At 40.4% G+C, this 22,874-nt stretch overlaps 2 protein-coding genes across 12 annotated transcripts in view; one reads left to right on the forward strand and one right to left on the reverse strand.

The window, feature by feature from the left end:
* Positions 1-1,073: 1,073 nt before the first annotated feature.
* On the forward strand, positions 1,074-11,243 carry eps8l3a (EPS8 signaling adaptor L3a). 4 transcript variants are annotated; one of them, XM_078168159.1, is made up of 20 exons: positions 1,074-1,246; positions 1,948-2,034; positions 2,150-2,223; positions 2,318-2,382; positions 2,470-2,628; positions 4,715-4,864; positions 4,944-5,008; positions 5,094-5,221; positions 5,314-5,480; positions 5,597-5,702; positions 5,822-5,895; positions 6,001-6,075; positions 6,186-6,331; positions 6,916-7,060; positions 7,144-7,190; positions 7,268-7,364; positions 7,486-7,590; positions 8,130-8,215; positions 10,088-10,220; positions 10,303-11,243. In XM_078168159.1, exons 2-20 carry the CDS (start codon positions 1,970-1,972, stop codon positions 10,312-10,314), a joined length of 1,899 nt encoding a protein of 632 aa, XP_078024285.1. In that variant the 5' UTR covers positions 1,074-1,246; positions 1,948-1,969; the 3' UTR covers positions 10,315-11,243. The 4 variants fall into 4 exon arrangements, with proteins under 4 accessions (XP_078024285.1, XP_078024289.1, XP_078024293.1 ...); XM_078168163.1 differs by having other exon boundaries at positions 5,317-5,480; XM_078168167.1 differs by having other exon boundaries at positions 5,097-5,221.
* Positions 10,303-22,874, reverse strand: part of ampd2a (adenosine monophosphate deaminase 2a) — a 42,219-nt gene continuing 29,647 nt past the window's right edge. For all 8 annotated transcript variants that reach the window (XM_033626274.2, XM_033626273.2, XM_033626276.2 and 5 more), the window contains 12 exons: positions 21,212-21,350; positions 21,033-21,122; positions 20,807-20,936; positions 20,462-20,656; positions 19,920-20,051; positions 19,649-19,812; positions 18,543-18,669; positions 18,276-18,439; positions 18,052-18,172; positions 17,552-17,725; positions 17,355-17,465; positions 10,303-15,321 (listed from right to left, as the gene is read on the reverse strand). In XM_033626274.2, the coding sequence (XP_033482165.1) occupies positions 15,106-15,321; positions 17,355-17,465; positions 17,552-17,725; positions 18,052-18,172; positions 18,276-18,439; positions 18,543-18,669; positions 19,649-19,812; positions 19,920-20,051; positions 20,462-20,656; positions 20,807-20,936; positions 21,033-21,122; positions 21,212-21,350 (1,763 nt within the window). In that variant the 3' untranslated portion in view covers positions 10,303-15,105. The remainder of the gene's footprint in view (positions 15,322-17,354; positions 17,466-17,551; positions 17,726-18,051; positions 18,173-18,275; positions 18,440-18,542; positions 18,670-19,648; positions 19,813-19,919; positions 20,052-20,461; positions 20,657-20,806; positions 20,937-21,032; positions 21,123-21,211; positions 21,351-22,874) is intronic.

Consider the following 22,874-nt stretch of genomic DNA (forward strand, 5'->3'; position numbering starts at 1 on the left):
ATGAAGTTTAATTGTGTATGCCTAACTACATTGCATTTATGTATGTTTTTATATGCCCTTTTTTGCCCTTTTTTGTCAATTCTATTGCGTTTTTGTGATCTCAAATAGTTTTTCAATTACATATTTGTGTAGATTTTTGCTTTTGGATGTTTTAATTGTCATTTTTGTTTTTGTTTTTTTGTATAGTCTGTTCTCTTCTCTTTTTCCTCTCTTTTCTTTTTTGTATTGTAAATTGTTGGTTTCTTTGACTTTTGAGAAAGGTGAGGTCCCTCATATAAGCCTGTTGGCTTCTTGACCTCTCCTGACACATTTATTTTTATCCTTTAATTTGGGTAAATAAATAATAATAACTAATTTTTTATGTGTGCAAAATAAATAAATAAATGTTTAGATATATATATATATAATATATATATATATATATATATATATATATATATATATATATATATATATATATATATATATATATATAAATGTTAAAAGTTGACCACATTGATGGGATTTTCTATCTCTGTCCATCGTTCCATCCCTGATTGCTCTTTACTGACCCCATTTGACCCCTTTGAAGGAAGTAGTATTGGTAAAGACACATGAAAACATTTAAAACTGGGCGTTGAATAGAGATGAACCTGACTTTGATAGATTTGTCTTCTTTGTTGATATAACTTCAGTACAATAAAAAGTTATGATGTGCCTGAAGGGACGTTAGTAATATCAATACTGCAATGCAATGAACACCTATCTTGTCTTCCTCTGTAGATCTATTTTAAATTCATTGTGATGTACATCTGTCGTTTGGCAGACAGTTAATTATGATAGGATTCCCACATTTTTAGGCCCAAACTAATTTTTCATTTTCAGTTAGGAAGAAGAAGAAAAAAAAGAAGAGTTGGTACAATAATCTCAACCTAACAACACTGTAAAATGACAAATTGCTGATGTTACATTGCAGATAACACAAGTTTATTTATAGACACGGAGACCTTTAAGCTTTTCCAGGGTGATTTCCGTTGTATCTTGTAACCTTTGCTCAGATGGGATGCCGCACTAAAGCTCTCACACCCTTAACTGACTCGACTCAGTCTCCCACAGACAGTTCTGCTACTGACAGTGGACTTTGTCCTTCTGCTTCACGAGGAAGTCTTGGCTGTATGTCGATCACTGAGGTGCAAGATTAAAATATGAGTTGTGTTTGTACTAAAAGATAAATAATACAGCTACATTCATCTACCAGAGGTTAAAGGTAAGAACATTTGATTATGAATCTTAACGTTAAACTGGACATGTCTTTGTTATATGTGTAAACGATCTGTAGTGAAGCGTTGTGGTGTGTTTGCATTTCATTTATCATAATCTTCCTTATATTACTGATGGTGAGAAGATCTTGAGAACCGATCTGATTACAAGAGACTTTCCTGACTAAATAACCTCAAACATGCTGTGTTTTTGTTTGAAATATGTTGAGTTTCTTCTACTGTAGTCAAATAGATCGTTAACATTTGCTTTTCATCTACAGTTGTGGTATAAGACAGTCAACAAACTGTCTTAAATTAAAATATTCACACATTTAAAATACTCCAGTGGCACCATCAAGATGTCGTTGCTATGTTAGGTTGATCACAGTTCTTTGTTGCTAGGTGACAATGACTAATTGATGATTATCAGGACCTGTTTATTAATTTATTGCTAATAAACATGGTATTATTTGAGACTAATTTAGCTTCTGTCGTCTGTAAATGTAGTAAAAGTTGTGTTTTTCTAAATTGAAACTAACAAAGCTTGAGATGTCTAAGCTTTGGTCTACTTTGGAAACAACACTGATGGCACGACAAATTTCCCAGCATAGATTATTTGTAGATTTATTACAGGTGCAGGCTGCTGACACTGCTCATACCACTGATATTACAAATGTATGGTGTATTTATATCATATCTGATACCACAGGTGTGTTAGGTCAGTGCTGAAGATGTCCAGGAGTAACAGTCTCTTTGGCAATGACACCCTAAGCTACGCAGGATCGCTCCAGTCTAAGTATGTATTTAACAATTTCATGCTGTTGATGGATCAATCAATTGATTGGTTCAGTCATGACTTTATTAATCAGCAGATGATCAGTGTTGTAAAGTGCTTGGGTTTGTTGTGACAGTGGTTACTCTACTATGGATGAGGTGTCATCACAGGTGTCAAATCTGTCGAGGCCCAGTGCAAAGTCAATTTACTGTGAGTTAACACTGCTGTACTCGACATAAACAGTGGTTACACCTGATCAGTTTAATTTTACAATAACATAGAGGTCTGGTTTATGTTTGAACAGTGCAAAGGAGGGAGTACGCAGTATCAGTAAACAAGATGATGGACAAACTGCAGTACAGAGTGGAGGTAACATATGTAAAATTATCAATATAAAGCAACCTTTCCTGAATCATGCCATGTTTAATGTTATGCTTCTATGCCTCTCTGCTGCAGCACTTGTTCACATGTGACCTGAATGGGAAGGAGTTGAGAAACGTAGAGGACTGTGTGGAGCGGCTGAAGGTGCTGGATGGGATGGGTCGTGTGTGGGGTCAGAACATGGTGCTGGAGGTGCGTGGAGCCAACCTGATGCTCACAGACGTTGAAACCAAGGTAAGCAGCGTGTGACACCGACAGATTGGTCAAAAAAATTAAAATACAAATCTGATAGGAGCAGTCTCTTCCAGGATTACAGTGACTCCACCCAGGGTATAAAGGCTCACTTGATGATTAGACGAGGCTAAAAATGGAAGTGAATCATAAATGTTATGGCCTTTACCGTCACCAGATCTCAACTTTATTGAACACCACAATCACTGAATCACTATGTTTGGTATAGTCAATAACGATCTCCTTTTAGAAATCTTAGAAATGGTAATTGGCCTCTCTCCAACACAGCTCTGCACTGGTTTAGGTCTTATCTAAAAGGTCACTTTGGTTCCAATGGGGAGTTCGTACGGTGCACCTCAAGGTTCAGTGCTGGTCCCCTTGTTGTCCATCTATAAATGATGCCTTTCCTGGCTCCAGACCTTTGAATCTGCTCACTCCACTGACTTAAAGTTGACTGATTCATCTGACTTCCTTACATGAAAAAGCAGTTTCTCTGTTGAAATAAAAAAACAACCAGTGAGCACCTCAGGGTGACTAATGATTAGCCAGTCAGCACAACAGACACGACTAATGTCATTGTCAAGCTGTTGTCAGGTGATGTGCCTGAACCTATGAGGAGTAATAACAATGGTGAGCACTATAGACAAGATAGACGCTGCTAAAGAGGTTGTTCTAAATCAACATGTCTTGTCAATATTGCCCGATATCGTAGTTTGTTTTGACTTCACCCTGCTCCACTATTGAAACCCTGGTAAAACAGTTATGTTAGCATGGCTACACGTCACTGTAGACTTAATATGGCATTAGATTCAGGTGGATACGTTGGTCTTTGGTGATTGGCTGGTCCTCCTCTTCATAGAAATTGGTTAAAGTGGACACACTGTTGGACTAAAGGACAGTGTAACGCACTGACAATTGTGCCTGATATCAGGCAACGTGCTGTCATTATGTACTATCATCTTCAAACATAGCATCTGTTTTCACTTCTATGCAGATGATGCACAATTCTATATTTGAGAGTGTCCCACCAAAAAAATATTATATATATTATTTCAGCAAATGTCTCATGTCTGTATGAAAACTCTTGTCCAGGAGCAAAGGAGGTCATCATGTGACGTTATTCTATAAACCTCAGACTTTAACGAGAAACGAGTTTGTTTCCAGTTTCCTTCTATGAGTCAACATTGGTTTCTTTTAACCACGACTACAATTGTTCCCTAACCTTAACAGTGCTGTTGTTATTATAACTATGACAATGACGGTATGCTAACCTTTACAAAGTACAAATTTTGACTCAAATCCCTATCCTTAATAAAATACTAATTTCAGCCAAAAATAATGATCTTTCCATGAACCTAACCAAGTTGTTTGTGCCTAACGCTGGGTTCAGACTACACGATACCTTACGGTGTCACCTCAGATCGTGAACAAATGTGTATCGCTTGCAATAATCCATCGTTTTATCCTGTATAGTGTCTCAGAGTAGACATTAACCAACACTACAACTGGGATGCCTCATGGGGTCCTGACAAAAAATTATGGCGTGAAACAGCCGTGACACTTTTGCAACCTAGTGAGTGCTGCCATCAGCATGAAGCTAGCAAAGAATGTTATTTCTTTATAATGGAGAATGTTATAAAAAAATAAAATAAAATTCACAAATAGTAGCTGAATCTTCACTTATCACAACTGCAGAAGGTACCAGCTTATTTTGAAACAGACTACATTAGACATGGGCCTTTATTTCTCATTCCCTCTGTATTTTTCTATTTTTATTTTTAATCTGCTCCCATTTGCCCTGTTAAATTGAATGCATCATGCTGTCATTTCAACTCAGCACTTCCTGTATCCTTTTAAAATAAGAAGCTGCATATCATTTTTGTTCAGAGAAGAAACAGTGAAGCCCCGAACCATACTAATAAACTGTATCTTTGATCTTTATACTGCATTGTATATTCTAATTCTAGACTTTGTTTCTAAGTTAAGAGTACCTTTGTACAAGAAATTAGTCTTTCCTTTGATTTAAATGTATATATGCAGAGGTCTGTGACGTTGTTTATGTGTATGCAAACCTGTTGTGTTTTCTCAGGAGGAGCTGGAGTCCATGGCTCTCAGTGACATCCTGGAGCTAAAGGCTGTGCTTAACACCGGAGTGTTTAAATCCCTGCTCACAGTGTCGGTCCAGCCAGATGGAAAACAAACCACCACTGTCTTCATGTTTCAGTGTGAAGAAGTCAGGGTGAGGATAAACCCATGGAAATGCCTGTTATGACTGTTTTGTGAAATAAACGAGTGAGTCACTGTTGTTGTTCTTTCAGGCTGACTTCGTTCAAAAGGAGCTCTCGAGAGCATTGTCACGCAGGAGAGATAATTCAAGGAGCAGGTAAGAACAACAAATCAGTGAGAACAAATACCTGAAACCTGAGTATTGATTTAATTCCTTAAAACGCCTCTCACGCTCTTTGTAGCAGCAATGCAGGCCTAACAGCCAGACACCAGGGACTGACAAACCTTCATGAAGCTTCACAATCCTCAGAAGCTGAGGGGCAGAGGCCTGTAGCTGACCCGGTGCCCAAGTGGATGGCCCCTGACTATGGTGAGTGTGTGACAGGAGAGTCTGTGAATAAATGCTGCATTTATTATTAATATGAAATCAATACAAACCTTTAGCATCTTTTGTGCATGTAGAAGAGGAGGACGTCCCTGAGCCTGAACCGGTTGTACCTCAGAGGGAGGAGGAGGAGGAGGAGGAGGAGGAGGCGGCCCCACCACCCAGGGAGGAGATACCAACACCGCAGCCCTCCATCACCGAAGAACCTCCTTCACGCCCATACACAGAGCTGAACAGGAGTGTAGTGAGTGTATATTTGACACACTGATCGCCTGTGACATATTTTGTTTTCTGTACATTTAGAACATGTTTAGGAGAAGAAGAATGAGGGAATGACTTTATTCTTCTCTGTCTTTACAGGATATCTTGAATCATATCTTAAGTGACTTAGAAATCTTCATGGGAAAAGTAGCTGCGGTCGTGGCTAAAAATGCAAAGAAGAAGAAGAAAAAGAAAAAAGGAAAAGGTAGTTCAATGCAAAAAATGGAGGTAGATATACATGATTGTATCTATTCTGTAAAAAAATGTGATTTTATACTAAACAGTCTTCATCTTGTGTTTTTGATTTAATTTTTGATTCTTTAGTCATGGATGGCATGCCTCCTACAGCGGAATTTGTAGTGTGTTTCCAAAAGATCAAATGTGGTTTCAACCTTTTGGTATGTATCATTACATAACCACATCTACATACTATCATCACAGTTGCTGCCTGTTCACTCTGTAGTTCTACAGTGTGTGTAACAGTGAAATGTTTCCCTTGACAGGCGGACCTCAATGGAAAAATCAATAACCCCAGCGCTCCTGAATTGGTTCACTCCCTATTCTCCACGTTAGCGTTTGTAAGTGACTACATGGCTTAAATTTGAACAATCTTTAATAGCTGTAATACTGAGTAACTTGAACAGCTGTTATAAAGTTCAAAAGACTGAGTTTTTCTTTTCCTCATCAGGTGGTGTCTCACTGCCCTGAGGATCTGCCACAGACCATTGTGGCACCGCTGCTGATGCCTCAGTGTTTCCGTCTCCTGAGTGAAGAAGCCTCCACAGAGGAGGACCAGCTGTGGCAGTCACTGGGCGACCCCTGGAACATCCCCAGGTGAGACACTGGACACTGTTGGACCTATTGTGTTACCCCTGGACATTTTTGTCCATCTCCAAAATTCAAAACTCCCTCACAGACAAATTAAAAGGTCACAAGGGGGTGATTTTTTGCATGGGGGTGTCAATGGGTGAAATTTCAAAATCTCAACTTTCAACACGAAAATCGATTATTTGACCCTGTAGTGCTTTTTTATCCTATCCATGACCCTTCAAGTGGACAAAAATGTCCATTTTCTAGAAAGTGTCCAACAAAAGGTCATGGGGGGGGGGGGTCACTTTGCCTGTGACCTTTTGTTGGACACTACAAAAATTTCTAGAAAATGGACATCTAAGTACATTTTTTAAGCACTTGTACGTGAGTATTTCCATTTCATGCTGTGTTTCAACAAAGCTGCAGGTTTTGTTTCAGCATTGGGAGGATACATATGAAACAGGGAGTTTGGACTTCTGAGTAATTCGTCAACCAGTGGACACTTGCTTTTATATATGCATTTCAGTTTGGTTTAGTAAAACAAATCCAACTGTGGTGTCTTTGCCTGAAAAGTGTCATGATAATAATGATGTTGGCAATATCATCAGTACCAAATGGCCAGAAGACGACGAGGACATCCCAACGTACACTCTGGAGTTCTTCGACGGCTGGCAGCCCCCTGAAGTGACTGACGCACCTGAACCCCGTGAACCAATAAGAAGAGAGGAGCGTCAACAACCTGGACCCAACCAGGTAAACCCCCACATCAAACATTCAGTGTGACACCAGCACACATAGACAGAAACATAACAAGACCGTGTTTTTTGTGTGTGTAGACTGCAGAAAAGTGGACGCCACCGATTCATGCCCCACAAAAAGCATGGTATGCACAAGCACATCAAATATAATTTAGTGTCATGTTCAGAGTTTTACATTTTTGCTGCCCTTTGTGTTTTTCAGCTCAGGGGAGTCCAAACCGCGTCAAATGCGTGTTGTGTATGACTTCATCTCAAGAAACCACAGAGAGCTCACTGTCAGGAAAGGAGACATAGTCGAGGTGAGCATCAGTGACATGAACTTATTACTGTTTCTGTTCTATTTGAGTGGTGACAAAAGAGAAGAGAACACGGCCACAGCTCCTCAACACCCTGGCTACGGTTTGCTTTGTCCCTCCTCAGCTGCTGGACAAGTCGAAGCAGTGGTGGAAAGTGAGGAACAGCGGAGGGGACGAGGGCTTTGTACCCAATAATGTCCTGGAGGCTAGTGACGAGCAACATGTCGAGGTGAGCAGCACTGACACACCACAGGTCAACTTAAACTCTGTTTTAAAAGGATCCTCAATGACTGAGAAAGTCACTGGGTGATCATGCTGTGAAGGAAAGCAGCAACTTCAATGTCAGAAAACAGGATGTTGGTCTCAGATTACACTCTCTCAGCCACTGGTGGGAATGGAGGAAATGCAATTACTGTTTAAAATGGTACTGTAAACTGAGCACTTACTACTTACACAGTGTGCTTGTGTGAGCAGTAATTATGTGTCACCTCTCAGTGATTTTGACCTTTTGGCTGACATTTACCGGAATAAATCGAAGCAGAAAAGTCACTGCTGCAGCAAAACAAAACAAAAACAAATGCAAATATGAGCAGAATGGTTACAAAATGTGGCTCATTCAGCATATTTGGAAACCTCACTTCATGCCATTAACATTGTGTTTATATAAATTTGTGTTAACACAGTGTAATTTATTTATATATGTGATGCACTAATTTTCATCATTACATTTCAGTAAAATCACAGAGCATTATCATCACATATTTTCAGGAGACTGAAGGTTCCCCTGTCCTCACAAAGAGGTCCAAGCCTGCAGACGTGAAAGCCTGGCTTGAAGACAAGGGCTTTACTAAAATGTAAGTACTTACAGTTATTAAATTTAGTATTAAGTTAACATAGACAATAAATCTAGTTTATATTAGTTCACTTAACTTGAAAAAAGCTACTCAAATCTATGAGGTGCCTGTATCTAAGAGAGCCTGTATTAAACTCTTACCATAATTATGTTATATTAAACCTGAATGTGAACACTTTAATAGTTCCTTCCATCAGCCTTTAACGATGCATGTACATGACCGAATTTACAAATTAAAATCAGCTTATTAGCTGCGTTAAAGATGTTTGATAAAGTCGATACCCACTAACAGTATGTTTCTGTTTCTCCTCACTACATTGCATGTCATTTATTAGTATGCAAATCTGCATAATTTTATTCTCTATCAGCAAATTTCTGCATATGTGTGATGAATCTGTAGGTGACGAGACAAGATTTTGCTATCAAGAGTGTTCTGGTTTCCATTGTAGTGTGAGTAGTGTTGACCAATCACGTTTGAACAGCATTTATTTATTTACCTGCTTGCACATGCAGATATATTTTCATAGAGATTTGCCGAAATGACCAGAGCGTGGAGGGAAGGCCCAGATATGTGCTGGCTACTGGATCCCCCAAAATACTGGCACTGCCTCCATTAACATTAAGAGTTGTAGTGTATTTGTTGCTAGTGCTTTTGGTCACTTCACTGATTTTACGTATGAGATTCAGGTATTAAAAACAGTTGTATAATGTTTTTCTGTGGCTCTGGAGGGAAGTGTCCAGAATTTGAGAAACCTTGACCAAAATAACCTTGATGATGTCATAACCCTGATGATGTCAGGGTTGACTTAATGTCATCAGGGTTACTTTATCTTATCTTGGTTTGGATTTGAAAAGAGAGCCTGTATTAAACTGGAGGTGTGGGATTAGAAACAAGTGGGCATGTGGCGGAAGGGCCCAATAGCTTATATCTGGTCACAGCTCCGCCACAACTCATGCCCTCCCACTTCTCACAGCCCTTCTCTAACTTACCTTGGCTAGCATCTCAGCTAGCGTAAACACAGTGGACTTCAATTTAACAAACTCAGCTAATGTTAGCGTGCCAATGTGGACTTCATTTTAACACATCCAATCTCCTTTAGCATCTCAGCTAATGTTAGCTAGCCAGTTGGACTCACAGATTTATAAAAGGCATTTATCTAAATACCAGATGCCAAAATGGTGCCTCTTTATTCCAAAGGTGTTGCTCACCTGGTGCAAACACCAAAAAAAGTTTCTAGCTTCCAGGTTTACTTCTGGGGTATGCAGCTGATGATCAGTAGCCTAGTGAGTTTCCTGCTGGTCCGATTCCACAAGTTCCTGCTCAGCTCATAGACTTTACATTTTTAAATCCCTTTTCTTGGCTCGAGGAAAGTTTTATATATAAAACTTCCATGGATAAAAAATACATGACAGAAACAAAACTGACTTTGTCTACAGTCCAAGGTGTCATCTCAACAGTGTTACAGACGTCTCTGTTATAATGGAGGTCTATGGGGAAAATGCTTTTTGGGCTGTAGGGGATATTTAATTTTTGCTGCTCGCGAGTGGCCACTGGGAAAAACTGGCTGCACGGCTGAGCAGCGTTCTTGAGGGCCTGGTTGGATGAGTTAGGTTTAGGGAGGAGAGGATGGGTAAAAATGTCAAGGTAAGCCAATCAGAGGCTGCAGAAAGCAGAGTATTGTAAAATGGAAATGTGTTTTTGAAGCTAGACCCTTATTAAGGACTAAGTCACAATTTCATGGTGCAAAAAAATCAACTTCAGTGTTAACTTACAAACCTGCACTCAACTGGCAAGGTACACTTTGATCAAAAAACACTTTTCTTGTTGGAAGAACCTCGAAGATAATTAACGACAGATCAATATCCCTTGCAGCACTGTACGTTGTCTGGGCGTGCTGAGCGGCTCCATGCTGCTGGGGATGACCAGAGAGGAACTGAAGACGGTGTGTCCAGAGGAAGGGGGACGAGTCTTCTTCCAGTTACAAGCAGTAAAGTCCGCCATGGCTGTAAGTGACTCACCACTGTGCAGCTTCATTTGTCTCCACTGATGAAAAGAGACACCTCTGACTGTTTGTTTTAACCCTGTAGGCTGCCACGTAAGAGAGAACATCAAAGAGGAAGAACAAGAAATCATCATGGACCAAAACCAGCCACCAATGTCACCACATACTGTGAGATTTCAGATCATATTGAGCAATAATACGTGAGGTTTGGTTTACAGCTTGTTTGGAATTATATGTTGTCCTATAAAACCTTGTATGAAATAATATAAATGTAATTTTGAAATGTATATTAGCAGAGAATAAACATGAAATCAAATGAGTTGGTAAGTTATTCAATCAAGTGTAAATTAAAGTGCATTGATACAATGTATATGCTATGCTAACAGTAAGACATTTCATAAAGTGTAATGGTCTAAATTATGTAAAACAAAATGTGGTGAGGAAAAAGCTGAATCTATGTGGTCATTCTGTAACCTGTAAATAAAAGTTATCTGACAGAATACAAGGTTTTAGTGAATAAACATGCTTTATTTAATTGTAGAGACATTAAACATGAACCTTATCAGAGGCATCTGAATCTGTTTAACACTGGCAATCCATCTCAGGCAATATGGCTACAGATCAATGGACACAAAATTAGAACAAATCCCATGTCAAAAAAAAATTACAAGATTGTGTAAAAACAAAGATACTTTATGATAAACAACAACTGAACATAAACATAGAGTGTGAGTATCAGAATATTTGTAATTAATGCACGCAGAAGTTAATACATAAACAAGTAAACAAATCAGTGTGAACTATAAATCTGTGAATACTGCAGAGCATATAATTGATTAACGGTTATGTTTTTGTGTTGTGTTACTGCTCAGAGAAAACAGTACCTTTAAATGCTGTTCTGTCTCTTGTGAATCATGTCTCATGCGCCATCATTTACTGTAATTAATCAATTAGTTGATTGTCAAAAGAATGATTAGCAACAATTGTGATGATTGATAAAAATAAAAATGACATGTTCTGGTTCAAGCTCCTCAAATGTGAAGATGTGTTGCACTATGGGGAATCATGATGGGCAGGTTTCTCATTTTTCTGACATTTACAGAGCAAACAATCGATTAATCCAGTAAAGGGTCAGTGGATTAATCAATAGTGAACAGTATCATTAGTTGTGGTGTGCTGTTGCTGACGACAACACAGAGCAGCAACATGACGGCTATTGGAGATTAGTATTAGTGAGGTAGGCTGCACTACGTTGTGAGTGGCTCTGTGGTGACTGTTGGAGACAACATGAAACCACGATGAGGACGTACAATAAATACAGTAAACGACAGGTTGTAAAGCTCAATGTATGAAAACTAAATGGATGGAAAAGGTCAAGGTCAGTCTAGATTCTGACTGTTTCTCAGTGATAATGTACCACAGCAGGGTGTGTAGGCGTCAAACACTTGCTCCCTTAATTACATTACTAAAGAGTCAATAAGAGGGTCGTTAAACATTAATGCCAGGAAAGGCCAAAAACACACTGAAGCTGCACTACGTGGACATAATTAAACTTGGTGCTTCAGTTTGTGGACTGATGCTATTGAACACAAAAGTGAAGATCTGTGGCTGAAATTAATCTTTCAAACTAACAAAAAAACACACAACTCAAATACTGTGACTTAAAAATAAGAGTTAGTCTGTGCGAGTGTGTGTGTTCTACTTGCTGCGTAGTGAGGACCCAAATGTGTTTTTAACCAACAGAGTGAGGACACTTTGAAAAGTGAGGACATTTTGGCCAGTCCTCACTTCTTCAGTGTAAGACTTGTTTTTAAGGTTCAGGTTACAATTAGGTTGAGGGTAGGGTTGGGGTTAGACATTTAGTTGTGATGGTTAAAGATACGGTAAGGGGCTAGAGAATGCATTAAGTAGTCTCTCCAGGATGTTGCAGTTGAAACAAATAACGCAAATTCAGCCAATCTCTGTGAATTCTGCACAACCTTGCAATTTTGTACAATCACCACAAATCTGATAATATAAAACAGGTGAAACCTAATTTCACTGTAGAGCTGTGCAAATAATTTTGATTCTCTTACTCTCGCACTCTCTTGTTTATCATAAGGCTAGTGACAGGGCTAACTGTTAGCTTCACACAGCTAACACAACACAGTCTCATTATTGTGAGTACTGAGCGTTTCCCACAGAACGCTTATAAAAACGGGCAAAGATTCAGAGACAGCACAACACTGTTGCATCACAATTTTTTAGGAAAGCCGCCATAAAATTTTTCTGGCAACAATCCCAGAAACAGCTTGCAACATCTTGGAGGGACTTATGTCAATGAGGATCCTCACAAAGACAGAAGTACAAGAGTATGTGTGTGTAGGTAGATGTCTGCCTGTCTACTGTAGAGACAACTTTTGGCTTCAAAGTAAGAGGTATCTATTATTTACTTACAGTATGTATCGGGGCACAATAACGGCTGTAATAATGAACTGAGAATGATCAGGAATAACTGAACAAAGTGTGAGGAACAACAGCTACTCTATTAAAAAGGCAGAACAGACATTCATATATGGCATCTGATTAACAAATTTAAAAGGCTAACAACCAAACTGTATTTAAAAAAAACCCCTCTATTTTCATGACATAATGCTAATTCACAATGATCAATGGCAAAAAAACTGTTAAACTTTGACATCAATATACTGTGAATATAAAATTTCTTATCTCTATACCCCCTTTAAAAAAAATACATTTTATACATGAAATCCAACAAGCACGCACATTTCCCCGTGTTCGGCACACAGCTCTGGTGCATCTCTTGAACACTTAGAAGCTACTGTATATTCTCACTGAACAAATACAGGTTCTCATCTTTCATCCTAATTGTCTTTAAAACAAAACATGTATACGTACTGACACATTACAGTGTGTTATTCAAATAAAGGCTGACGTTGTCTGATTCAAATATTACTTGACAGTAGCATCTAGGTATAAGAAGAACGCTCACAGTTTGATGGGAAGCTGGACCGTGTCCAGTGGCAGGTAGAGTGGTGTGATAACGTGATGAGTGAATACAAAATGCGATCCCAGCTTTCATCAGTTTTGGGGCGAGTTTTAAAAAAAACACAAAATGCTACAAGAACCATGCAACAATCTTAACCACGTCCCAGCATGGTTTGCTCGTTTCTACATGGTGAACAATGCTGAGTTTAAATCTGTTTACTGCAAACAGATTTATGACTGGAAAGCTGGTCGGCAGCCCTGAATTAGTAATGCTTTACGTTACAGCTTGCTGTAAAGAACACATTCTCTCCTGCCATCCATTACTCGTGCAGGCATGCAAAAAAAGCACTTTGAAGCAGAGAACTAGAAACAAATCAGTTTTCCTCCTCAAAGGTAAAAAGCTATCTTACACCAAGCATGCAGCCAGGTGGTTTCAGTTCCATGTGCGTGGATACAGTATAAAGGCCTACTGTATGTAAGGGAGGAAAAATATGCAATACAGGTGATGACTGGGCATTTTTAGCCCGAAGCTAAAAATGGAAAGGCACTGTGAAGACTTGGCTTGGTGCATATGTACAGTGCTTGACATGCAAGGGGGAAAAACTCCGCAACTTTCTGGTTTGTCTGTAAGAGAAGGAATGAGTGGAATCAGGGACCAAAGGAAGGACAGAGGGTCCAGTGAGGTAACGGTAAGGGCATTCTCCTCGCACGATGTGAAACCTATCCACACTTATTTGTGCTGAAACTCAAATCTACAATTCTCATTTCCCAATATACTATCTAGCCAAGTATAAAGACGATTTTCGACATTAACTGGATTTTTGCAGCTAACGACGAGTGTTTGTTTTGTGGAATGTTTACAGTCGAGCACAGGAAGTCTTGCTCCTTTCCTCGCTCGATGGCTGTGGAGTTTCTCTTTTGTTTCAGTTTTTGAGCTCATTAAAAATCACGGAAGAACAATTCTGTTTGTGCAATCCGGCAAATAAATGATCTGAAACCACACCACGCATGGTTGATATCCAGCGCAGCAGCATTCAGACAGAAGTTACGCTCTCTTCTAATTCAGTTACTGTACATATCTAAGCTTAACCTGCTCTGAAGTAGCTTAAAACATTAAACTGAAGGTGGTTGTGTGTGTACGTCAAACCTTTGCCTGTTTTTTCCAATAAAACTGCATCTGTACTCCATTATAAGTTTGTAGAATGAAGATGATAGATGCACTAAGTTTAGTTAAGCAGCCTGACTGTAGTTGAAGATAAGTGACGTTCAGAGCAGGTTTGCTGTGAGGAAAGTTTAAATGTGCTGGTTGTCAGTGTTTCTGTAGTGCTCAGACACTACAGAGATACTACATGCTACATAATATGTCGGATGAATCAAAATACATCTTTGACTAACGGAATAAATCACAGGAATCATTTGATGATGTTGGCAGGGAAGGATGGAAAGTCAAACATATGGTCTAAGAAATAAAGACAATGTTGCCCTGGAGTGTCTCTGGCTTGTGTTTCTCTGCTTATCATTAGTAAGAAACACTGGTGGTGATCATCTCTGCTGCCCCTCATTAGACTGACTGACACTGAACATGTCACAGAGAACAGCAGAAACAGGGGTTAGATAAACGAGTTGGAGAAAACACTATGAATTTGGAATTTTAACAATATGGGGGTGAAATTATTTCCTGCAAACTAAAAATGACTCAAACACATGGAAGCAAAGAACGTCGCAGTGTCGCCGCACTGTATCCTTGGCTTTTGTAGGGCATACCTCTATAGTGATGGTTGGTGGTGTTTATATTGTATGTGGGACGCAACAGAATTACTCTCGCAAAACGTCTCTTCGGTGTCATGCTGGGTGGACGACGAAGTTGGGAGATTCGGGTCAAGTCCTGGTTACTGTGATTTCAGCGTAGTCCCGGGAGAGGACCCATGGACAGAGAGTCCTCCTCATCGATCGTGTCCAGCTCTTCAGTGCGCACGGCCTGAATGATGAGCTGAAGCTCCTCAGATAGTGTCTCGCTGCGGTACGCCACGCGGATATCAGGGACGTTGGTGCGACGGATGTCGTTGCTCAAAGGACCCTCCTTGGCGTAATTTGGGCCCAACCAGTAGCTTTTGACCTGGAATTAAGAGACGCTACATGAGTGGGAAGCTCGAAGACGAATCAACACAATATCTGTCTTTTAATTTTAGATTCAAAATGTCCCCCTATTTTTAAAAAAAAAAAAAAATATCGTAAATACAGTACAGGCCAAAAGTTTGGACACACCTTCTCATTCAATGCGTTTTCTTTATTTTCATGACTATTTACATTGTAGATTCTCACTGAAGGCATCAAAACTATGAATGAACACATGTGGAGTTATGTACTTAACAAAAAAAAGGTGAAATAACTGAAAACATGTTTTATATTCTAGTTTCTTCAAAATAGCCACCCTTTGCTCTGATTACTGCTTTGCACACTCTTGGCATTCTCTCCATGAGCTTCAAGAGGTAGTCACCTGAAATGGTTTTCCAACAGTCTTGAAGGAGTTCCCAGAGGTGTTTAGCACTTGTTGGCCCCTTTGCCTTCACTCTGCGGTCCAGTTCACCCCAAACCATCTCGATTGGGTTCAGGTCCGGTGACTGTGGAGGCCAGGTCATCTGCCGCAGCACTCCATCACTCTCCTTCTTGGTCAAATAGCCCTTACACAGCCTGGAGGTGTGTTTGGGGTCATTGTCCTGTTGAAAAATGAATGATCGTCCAACTAAACGCAAACCGGATGGGATGGCATGTCGCTGCAGGATGCTGTGGTAACCATGCTGGTTCAGTGTGCCTTCAATTTTGAATAAATCCCCAACAGTGTCACCAGCAAAACACCCCCACACCATCACACCTCCTCCTCCATGCTTCACAGTGGGAACCAGGCATGTGGAATCCATCCATTCACCTTTTCTGCGTCTCACAAAGACACAGCGGTTGGAACCAAAGATCTCAAATTTGGACTCATCAGACCAAAGCACAGATTTCCACTGGTCTAATGTCCATTCCTTGTGTTTCTTGGCCCAAACAAATCTCTTCTGCTTGTTGCCTCTCCTTAGCAGTGGTTTCCTAGCAGCTATTTGACCATGAAGGCCTGATTCGCGCAGTCTCCTCTTAACAGTTGTTCTAGAGATGGGTCTGCTGCTAGAACTCTGTGTGGCATTCATCTGGTCTCTGATCTGGTCTCTGATCTGAGCTGCTGTTAACTTGCCATTTCTGAGGCTGGTGACTCGGATGAACTTATCCTCAGAAGCAGAGGTGACTCTTGGTCTTCCTTTCCTGGGTCGGTCCTCATGTGTGCCAGTTTCGTTGTAGCGCTTGATGGTTTTTGCGACTCCACTTGGGGACACATTTAAAGTTTTTGCAATTTTCCGGACTGACTGACCTTCATTTCTTAAAGTAATGATGGCCACTCATTTTTCTTTAGTTAGCTGATTGGTTCTTGCCATAATATGAATTTTAACAGTTGTCCAATAGGGCTGTCGGCTGTGTATTAACCTGACTTCTGCACAACACAACTGATGGTCCCAACCCCATTGATAAAGCAAGAAATTCCACTAATTAACCCTGATAAGGCACACCTGTGAAGTGGAAACCATTTCAGGTGACTACCTCTTGAAGCTCATTGAGAGAATGCCAAGAGTGTGCAAAGCAGTAATCAGAGCAAAGGGTGGCTATTTTGAAGAAACTAGAATATAAAACATGTTTTCAGTTATTTCACCTTTTTTTTGTTAAGTACATAACTCCACATGTGTTCATTCATAGTTTTGATGCCTTCAGTGAGAATCTACAATGTAAATAGTCATGAAAATAAAGAAAACGCATTGAATGAGAAGGTGTGTCCAAACTTTTGGCCTGTACTGTATATCTGAGGAAAACGCTGATTCTCAAACGTCTTTATCCTTTTTCTCTGTCACTGTGCCTTTGCACTTCCTGCATTACTTTACCCACTCGCTAGCTTGCTACATTATTAGCCTTGGTGGCTTCTGGATGGCAAAAGTCACTGTTGCCTAGCAGCAGTGCTCCCACGACTTCTCATGTCATAACCACGACCTCACAAGTTCCATTTGAAGGCAGCACATTTCACCTGTTTAAATACATAAAATGAAGAAGAGGCACAGACGAGTTTACCTTGTGTGAAAACCCACTCATGAGGACACTGTTTCTCGCCAGCTCGCACATGTCGCAGGAACTCAGTTTCCACACCTGAGTAGCGATGCTGTACTCCTCCATGAGAGGCTCCTGGGCCCAGACAGACACATGGAGAACAATGTCAGCCTCATCATTTCTTTGTACCTAAGATTCAGACAAACGTCCATCATACTGACCTTGGTGAAGTGGAACTGAAGAGGATCATCAGTGGACAGAGAGATCATGAGGCCCCTGGACAGGTACTCTGGCAGCGGGTTGCGATGGTAACTGAGGAACAGGCTGTTATTACTCAGTGGTGACATGGCGATGCCAACCTGAGCCAGGTAGTAAAGATACTGTAGCACCGGGGCCTGATGGGTATCAAACAGAGAGAAAACATGAGACACAAATTAATCATGAACCTGCATGTAATTCCATCAGTGAAGGCCAAGTGGGAACCAGCAGTTTGTATCTCTCTTTATGCTTCCCAAAATATAATGCAGTCCTATCCAGTACAATTTGCAACTAAAAATGACCATGGACTTTAATTAAGCTCTCTCATACCGTCAGGTGTGCAAACAGGGAAAATTCAACAAACATGAAATCTTTAAGCAAGTCTAATGTTACTTCAGTTCAGTAAAACTAAACATTTTAACAGCAGTCTTTTGGTGAAAAATCCAATATGACCCCTTCTGACCTTTCTGAGCAGCAGTCCGTGGGAGATGTTCTCTGACAACATGAAACCTGATACCAGGTGGTGGATCGGCCCCGCCTCTCCACAGTGAGGTCGCAGGACAAAAGTGTGGAAGCCTCTCCGCCTGTGCCAGACCAATGCATTTACAAAAACAACATTAAACCTCATGTAATCTGTGTTTTTGTAAATAAATGAATGAGTGTAAGGTCTTGTGTGTATAAATGTACCTCCGCAGGTGGTTTAGCACAGTCATGTTGGCGTAGGTGTAGTAGAGGTAGTAGGAGTAGGGTGGGTTGTCTTCTTCTGTCCAGTTGGCTGGCAGCGGACTGTCAAGATTGAAAATGTGGTGCTCAGGTTTGGACTCATCGTCCACGCTGTCGAAGCCAACCACCTGTCAACACATATGCACCCAACAAAAAACAACAAAGCAACAATGAGCCTCTTCGAGTGTGAATCATCAGGGGAGCTTGGATATCCTATGAGGTGATACTCACATGCTCCAGGAAGAGATGCAGCTCAGGATGACTGCGCGGGTTGATCGTGACTTCAAACAGAGGCATGAAGACGTTCTCCAAAAACTCCTGGAAATTGGCCAGCTGCTTCTTTGTGTGGTACACGTCACTGGAGAAGTGGTGACAGAATAGTGTCATTTGTTGTTATGAAAAACAGAAAAACACTAGTTTATTTAAAATGTAGGTTTTTCTTGTAAAGAGTAGAAGCTGTGATCCATGTATACACTAGTTAAGGAGTTAGTTATAGTTTCTTTAGCCCTTCCACCAAGTAGTACGGTATGATTCAGTTCGGTTCACTTTTTTTCTGTTTCCACTGTGAAAAGTTGTGAATGGTACCCATGAAACAGTTACATACTGTCTCCATTTTTGGTCACCCCTCTGTTGGGGTACCTAGCACACAGATCTGGTACTAAAAGGTGGGGCTGTGAACACTGCAGTCTGTTGATTGGTCAACAGTGGACAGTCACTCTGCTCAGGGCTGAGCTGTGGCTGGTTTCTAGGCTCATGTACCCACTGCTCATACTGTGGAGAGTTTCATTAGTAAACTGTAACTATAAAATGAAAGAATGAGTTGCTGCCTCTTGCAGCAGCTGCAGTTGGAGAAACAAACACTTAATTCACTGGGCCAACTGCCGGCGACTTTAAAGGTGGAACATGAACTGGTAATGTTACTCAATGAGTTGACGATATTAATCATTCAGCACATCTAAAATTTCACTGACAACTCTGACCATTACTTTAGTTTTTATATAACATACACTTTTAGTAATGAGTGGATCTTTGATCTTTGGAAAGAAGCGCTGCGGAGCATCGTTCCTGTGGGCTTTTGGTTCATGCTCTTATTATAACTATGTGTTTGAGGAACATGTGTTGTACTGTAAAACTACTATTTTATGTGTTATTACATGCCAGCATCTGCTTGTTATTATATCCTCGTGGAACAGATGTGCACTCTTACGAAAATGTCGCAAATACACTTGATACATAGCTTGCTATGATGCTTGGTTTTGACTGGGGCTTAACTCTCCCCACTTCAAAATGTTGCACATTCAACAGCTTCAAGGCAAATCAAGTTTGGGAATACTTACAAAAGACGGGGGATCTGGATAAGCCAACGCACGTTATCAGAGTACACTCGATGTTTCACGGCCCACTGAGCCAGCTTATCCCATTCATCCCGGGAGCGACCGTAGATGGACAGACGTAGCTCTGAGTTCTGGTACTTACTCTCCTCCAAGTCAAACATCACCTCCTGGACAAACAGTGAGAGGAGAGATTGCTCAATCAGTTTGATTATACATTGACAAAAACTTTGGATGAGGTGCATACAGTTTATACTTTATATGAATTATTTCACACCTTGACTATGTGTGCAAAATATTTTCCTTCGACGTGGTTGTCGGTCTTGATGAAGATCTCTCTGAGGATGGATTCTCCAATGGGGTTGTATTTGGAATTGAACTTGTCAAATCGATGGAACGTGTTGCGGTCCTGATAAGTAAAGTGTGGAAATGTGTTACAGTTTTTCTTTGTACATAATTCAAGGAATATTTCACCCACAAATGACCACTTGTTTATCAAATACTCAAGCAGCACACCTGGGCAAGCACGTGCGTTTGATCTCTGCTTGTGCATTCCAGTTTCTCAGGCGTGCTACTCACATGTGGAAGTGCTTTAGATAATTAAGTTTTAGAGAAAATGCATGTTTGGGATGTACTGAGCATACAACTGGATAAATGAGACTGTGTCTCTGTTTTGGATTTTCGTTCACCAGAGAGGCATGTGATAAAATTGAAGTTTTCTCAAAGTCAGTGAGTATCTGATATACAAATGATCACTTTGTGGTTGAAGTGTTCATTTAGATTCATTAGATACTGTTGATCGCCGCTCCTATTTCTCACCGCATGCATGTCGAGAGTGTCCACACTCAGGTCAAAAGCAGTCAGGTTCATAGTCTCAAAAACCTCCTTCAGGGTCTGACCACGGCCACGCTCGATGTGAACGATCTCCTCGGGATATTTCTTCATGGCTCTCTTGATGAATCGCAGCAGGTGCTTTTGATTCATGCAGGATGATGCATGTATGTGAGTGTCCACCTGGAGTTAGAACAGAGCAGAATACATGAGAGACAGATATGACCTCAGATCTCAGCCTCAAGTTCAGTCCTGAATCCAGTTAGTCCCATTTTTGTAGTTAGCAAAATAGCAGTGATACATCGACTGTGACTGCCATTTGTTGGCTCTTGCCTTTCGTATGTTGTAGAAGTCTCTGTGTGGAACTTTCTTCTGAGCCGCCAGCTCCTTCATCTCATTCAGGAGGATGTGCATCTGGAACTTAGAGCTCAGGTACTGCAGGCGGCGATAGCAGAACGACTTCCTGTAACCACCACACAGAGGAAACACAAACACTTCATTTAAAATAAACAGCGAGCTACAAACGTTTGTAGAATGACGGTATCAAAGAAGCACTCACACTGGGCCGTTGATAATGAGAGCCATCATCACATTCATGTCTCCAATGTACTCCGTCAGGTCGGGATAGGGCAGGTCCAGTTCTGAGCTTCTGTAAAGGAGAACAGCATTTAAGTAATAAAACAGACTCACCCCCTTATTTTTTAATTATTACATCATCCCTCTGGTACAAACACGTACTTGTCCATGTTGGTTTTCTTGGTGTAGACATGGACTACCCCACCCACCATCTTGCAACCATATCCTGTGTCGGCTGGCAAATTCTTGGGGTCCTTGTCGTAGGGGTGTGTCTCTGAGACAGGTGGGTGAACCGGGGCATCTGGAAAAGAGGACATTGATATTAATTTTGTTGTATCACCCATACAATAAAAGAATTATCCTAAGAAGATATGAACAATGCCATGGTAACTGCTTCAACAAGAGATTTTTTTTTACATAGTGGTCCCCGGTGACTACTGTGGTTTCATTTAATGATTAAATCTAGTTTTTAAATCTAATCTAGTTTTGTCAGTTAAATGTCAGACAATAATAGAAAATGTCCATCACAATTTCCCATGTGCTGAAGATTACACATTTAAATGACTTGTTTTGTCTGACTAACGGTCCAAAAAGTAAAGATATTCAGGGGAAAATTCACAAAATGGTTACACAGATTTTGCCGATTCTAAACCTGCTCAAATAAGACAAAAGGAAAACACGCCATTCTCAAAGCGCCCACAAAAAGACTGAAATGCAGCCCTAACTGCTCTGCCAAGTAAATGCTGTCTCAGTGGCCCTGTGCTATTTGCACATATTTGAGTTAAGTAATGTGCATATATTTGGTGCAAAATTGTCCCCTTTCTATGCTAATGAGCCTCATTGAAAAAACAATCCAATTCACAAAGATCAGTGCGAACAGGCACACGCAGTTAGTGGAATTTTTAGCATCTTCAGAGAGATTGTGATAATGGAAGCTCACTAGCAGGCTGGGATACTAAATCCCAAATACGGGTTCTCTCTCTGTCAGATTTACATTCATTGCCTTAAGTTTTGAGAAATGCCTCTGCACTTGCTGCAACTGTTGTTCTTCCTACTGTGCTCTTGGCACAAAGGCAACATTTACATTTTGCCAAATGGGTAACTGCAATCAGATGCAAAAAAGAGCAAACTGCTCTCAGTTGAAAAACTTCAGAGGCGTTTTTGAGTTGTAATATCATGGGCGCAATATCTTTTGTGAATTGGAGCTTGAAACAGGCAGACAGCAGTTGCAGGGGATGCACAATTCATGTTGATATCAACAGTGGCAATTCATTCTTTGTAAATTCTATCATTTTCCGGTCATACAAGACAAAGAAAAGCAGAAAATCCTCACATTTGAACCAGAGAATTTCTGGCATTTTTGCATGAAAAACAGTTAATCAATCAAAATAATTACTGATTAATTTTATTTCTTGGCTGCAATTTCCCCTTCTGCCCCTGATGCCTCTTGTATATAAACAGCCCAATGACAACTGCTGGTGCAACCATTCCTGGTATTCTGAGGTGTAATATGAAAAAAGCTTCCCCTGCAGAAGAGCTCCAGGAATTCTTGAAATGCCTGTCACTTTTCTGTTGACAGGTATTCCCAGAATGTGAAAAAATGTGAAGCCAAAGATGGAGACAGTCTAACTAAACACTTTTTCTATGCCACTGTATATATGGAGTAACTAAAAATGCTCTGTCACCTTCTCTTGGCTACAGTTTCAAAGCTTATAGCTCAGCTATTATCGCCTCCTTGTGGGATACAACAGTCATCTCTGGAGAGTTCAACAAGAACCCTTTGACTCAGTAAAAAGACTTAACAGTGTGTTGCCTCCACAATGTG

The sequence above is a fragment of the Epinephelus lanceolatus genome, chromosome 1 (assembly GCF_041903045.1).
Source record: "Epinephelus lanceolatus isolate andai-2023 chromosome 1, ASM4190304v1, whole genome shotgun sequence".
Classification (NCBI taxonomy): Eukaryota; Metazoa; Chordata; class Actinopteri; order Perciformes; family Serranidae; genus Epinephelus; species Epinephelus lanceolatus.

Excerpts from the sequence above, each read along its gene's own strand:
- eps8l3a (XM_078168159.1), top strand. The coding sequence starts at position 1,970 with ATGTCCAGGAGTAACAGTCTCTTTGGCAATGACACCCTAAGCTACGCA. Across the intron at positions 6,332-6,915 it reads GACCCCTGGAACATCCCCAG|TACCAAATGGCCAGAAGACG; the intron begins GTGAGACACTGG and ends CAATATCATCAG. Across the intron at positions 8,216-10,087 it reads GACAAGGGCTTTACTAAAAT|CACTGTACGTTGTCTGGGCG; the intron begins GTAAGTACTTAC and ends TATCCCTTGCAG.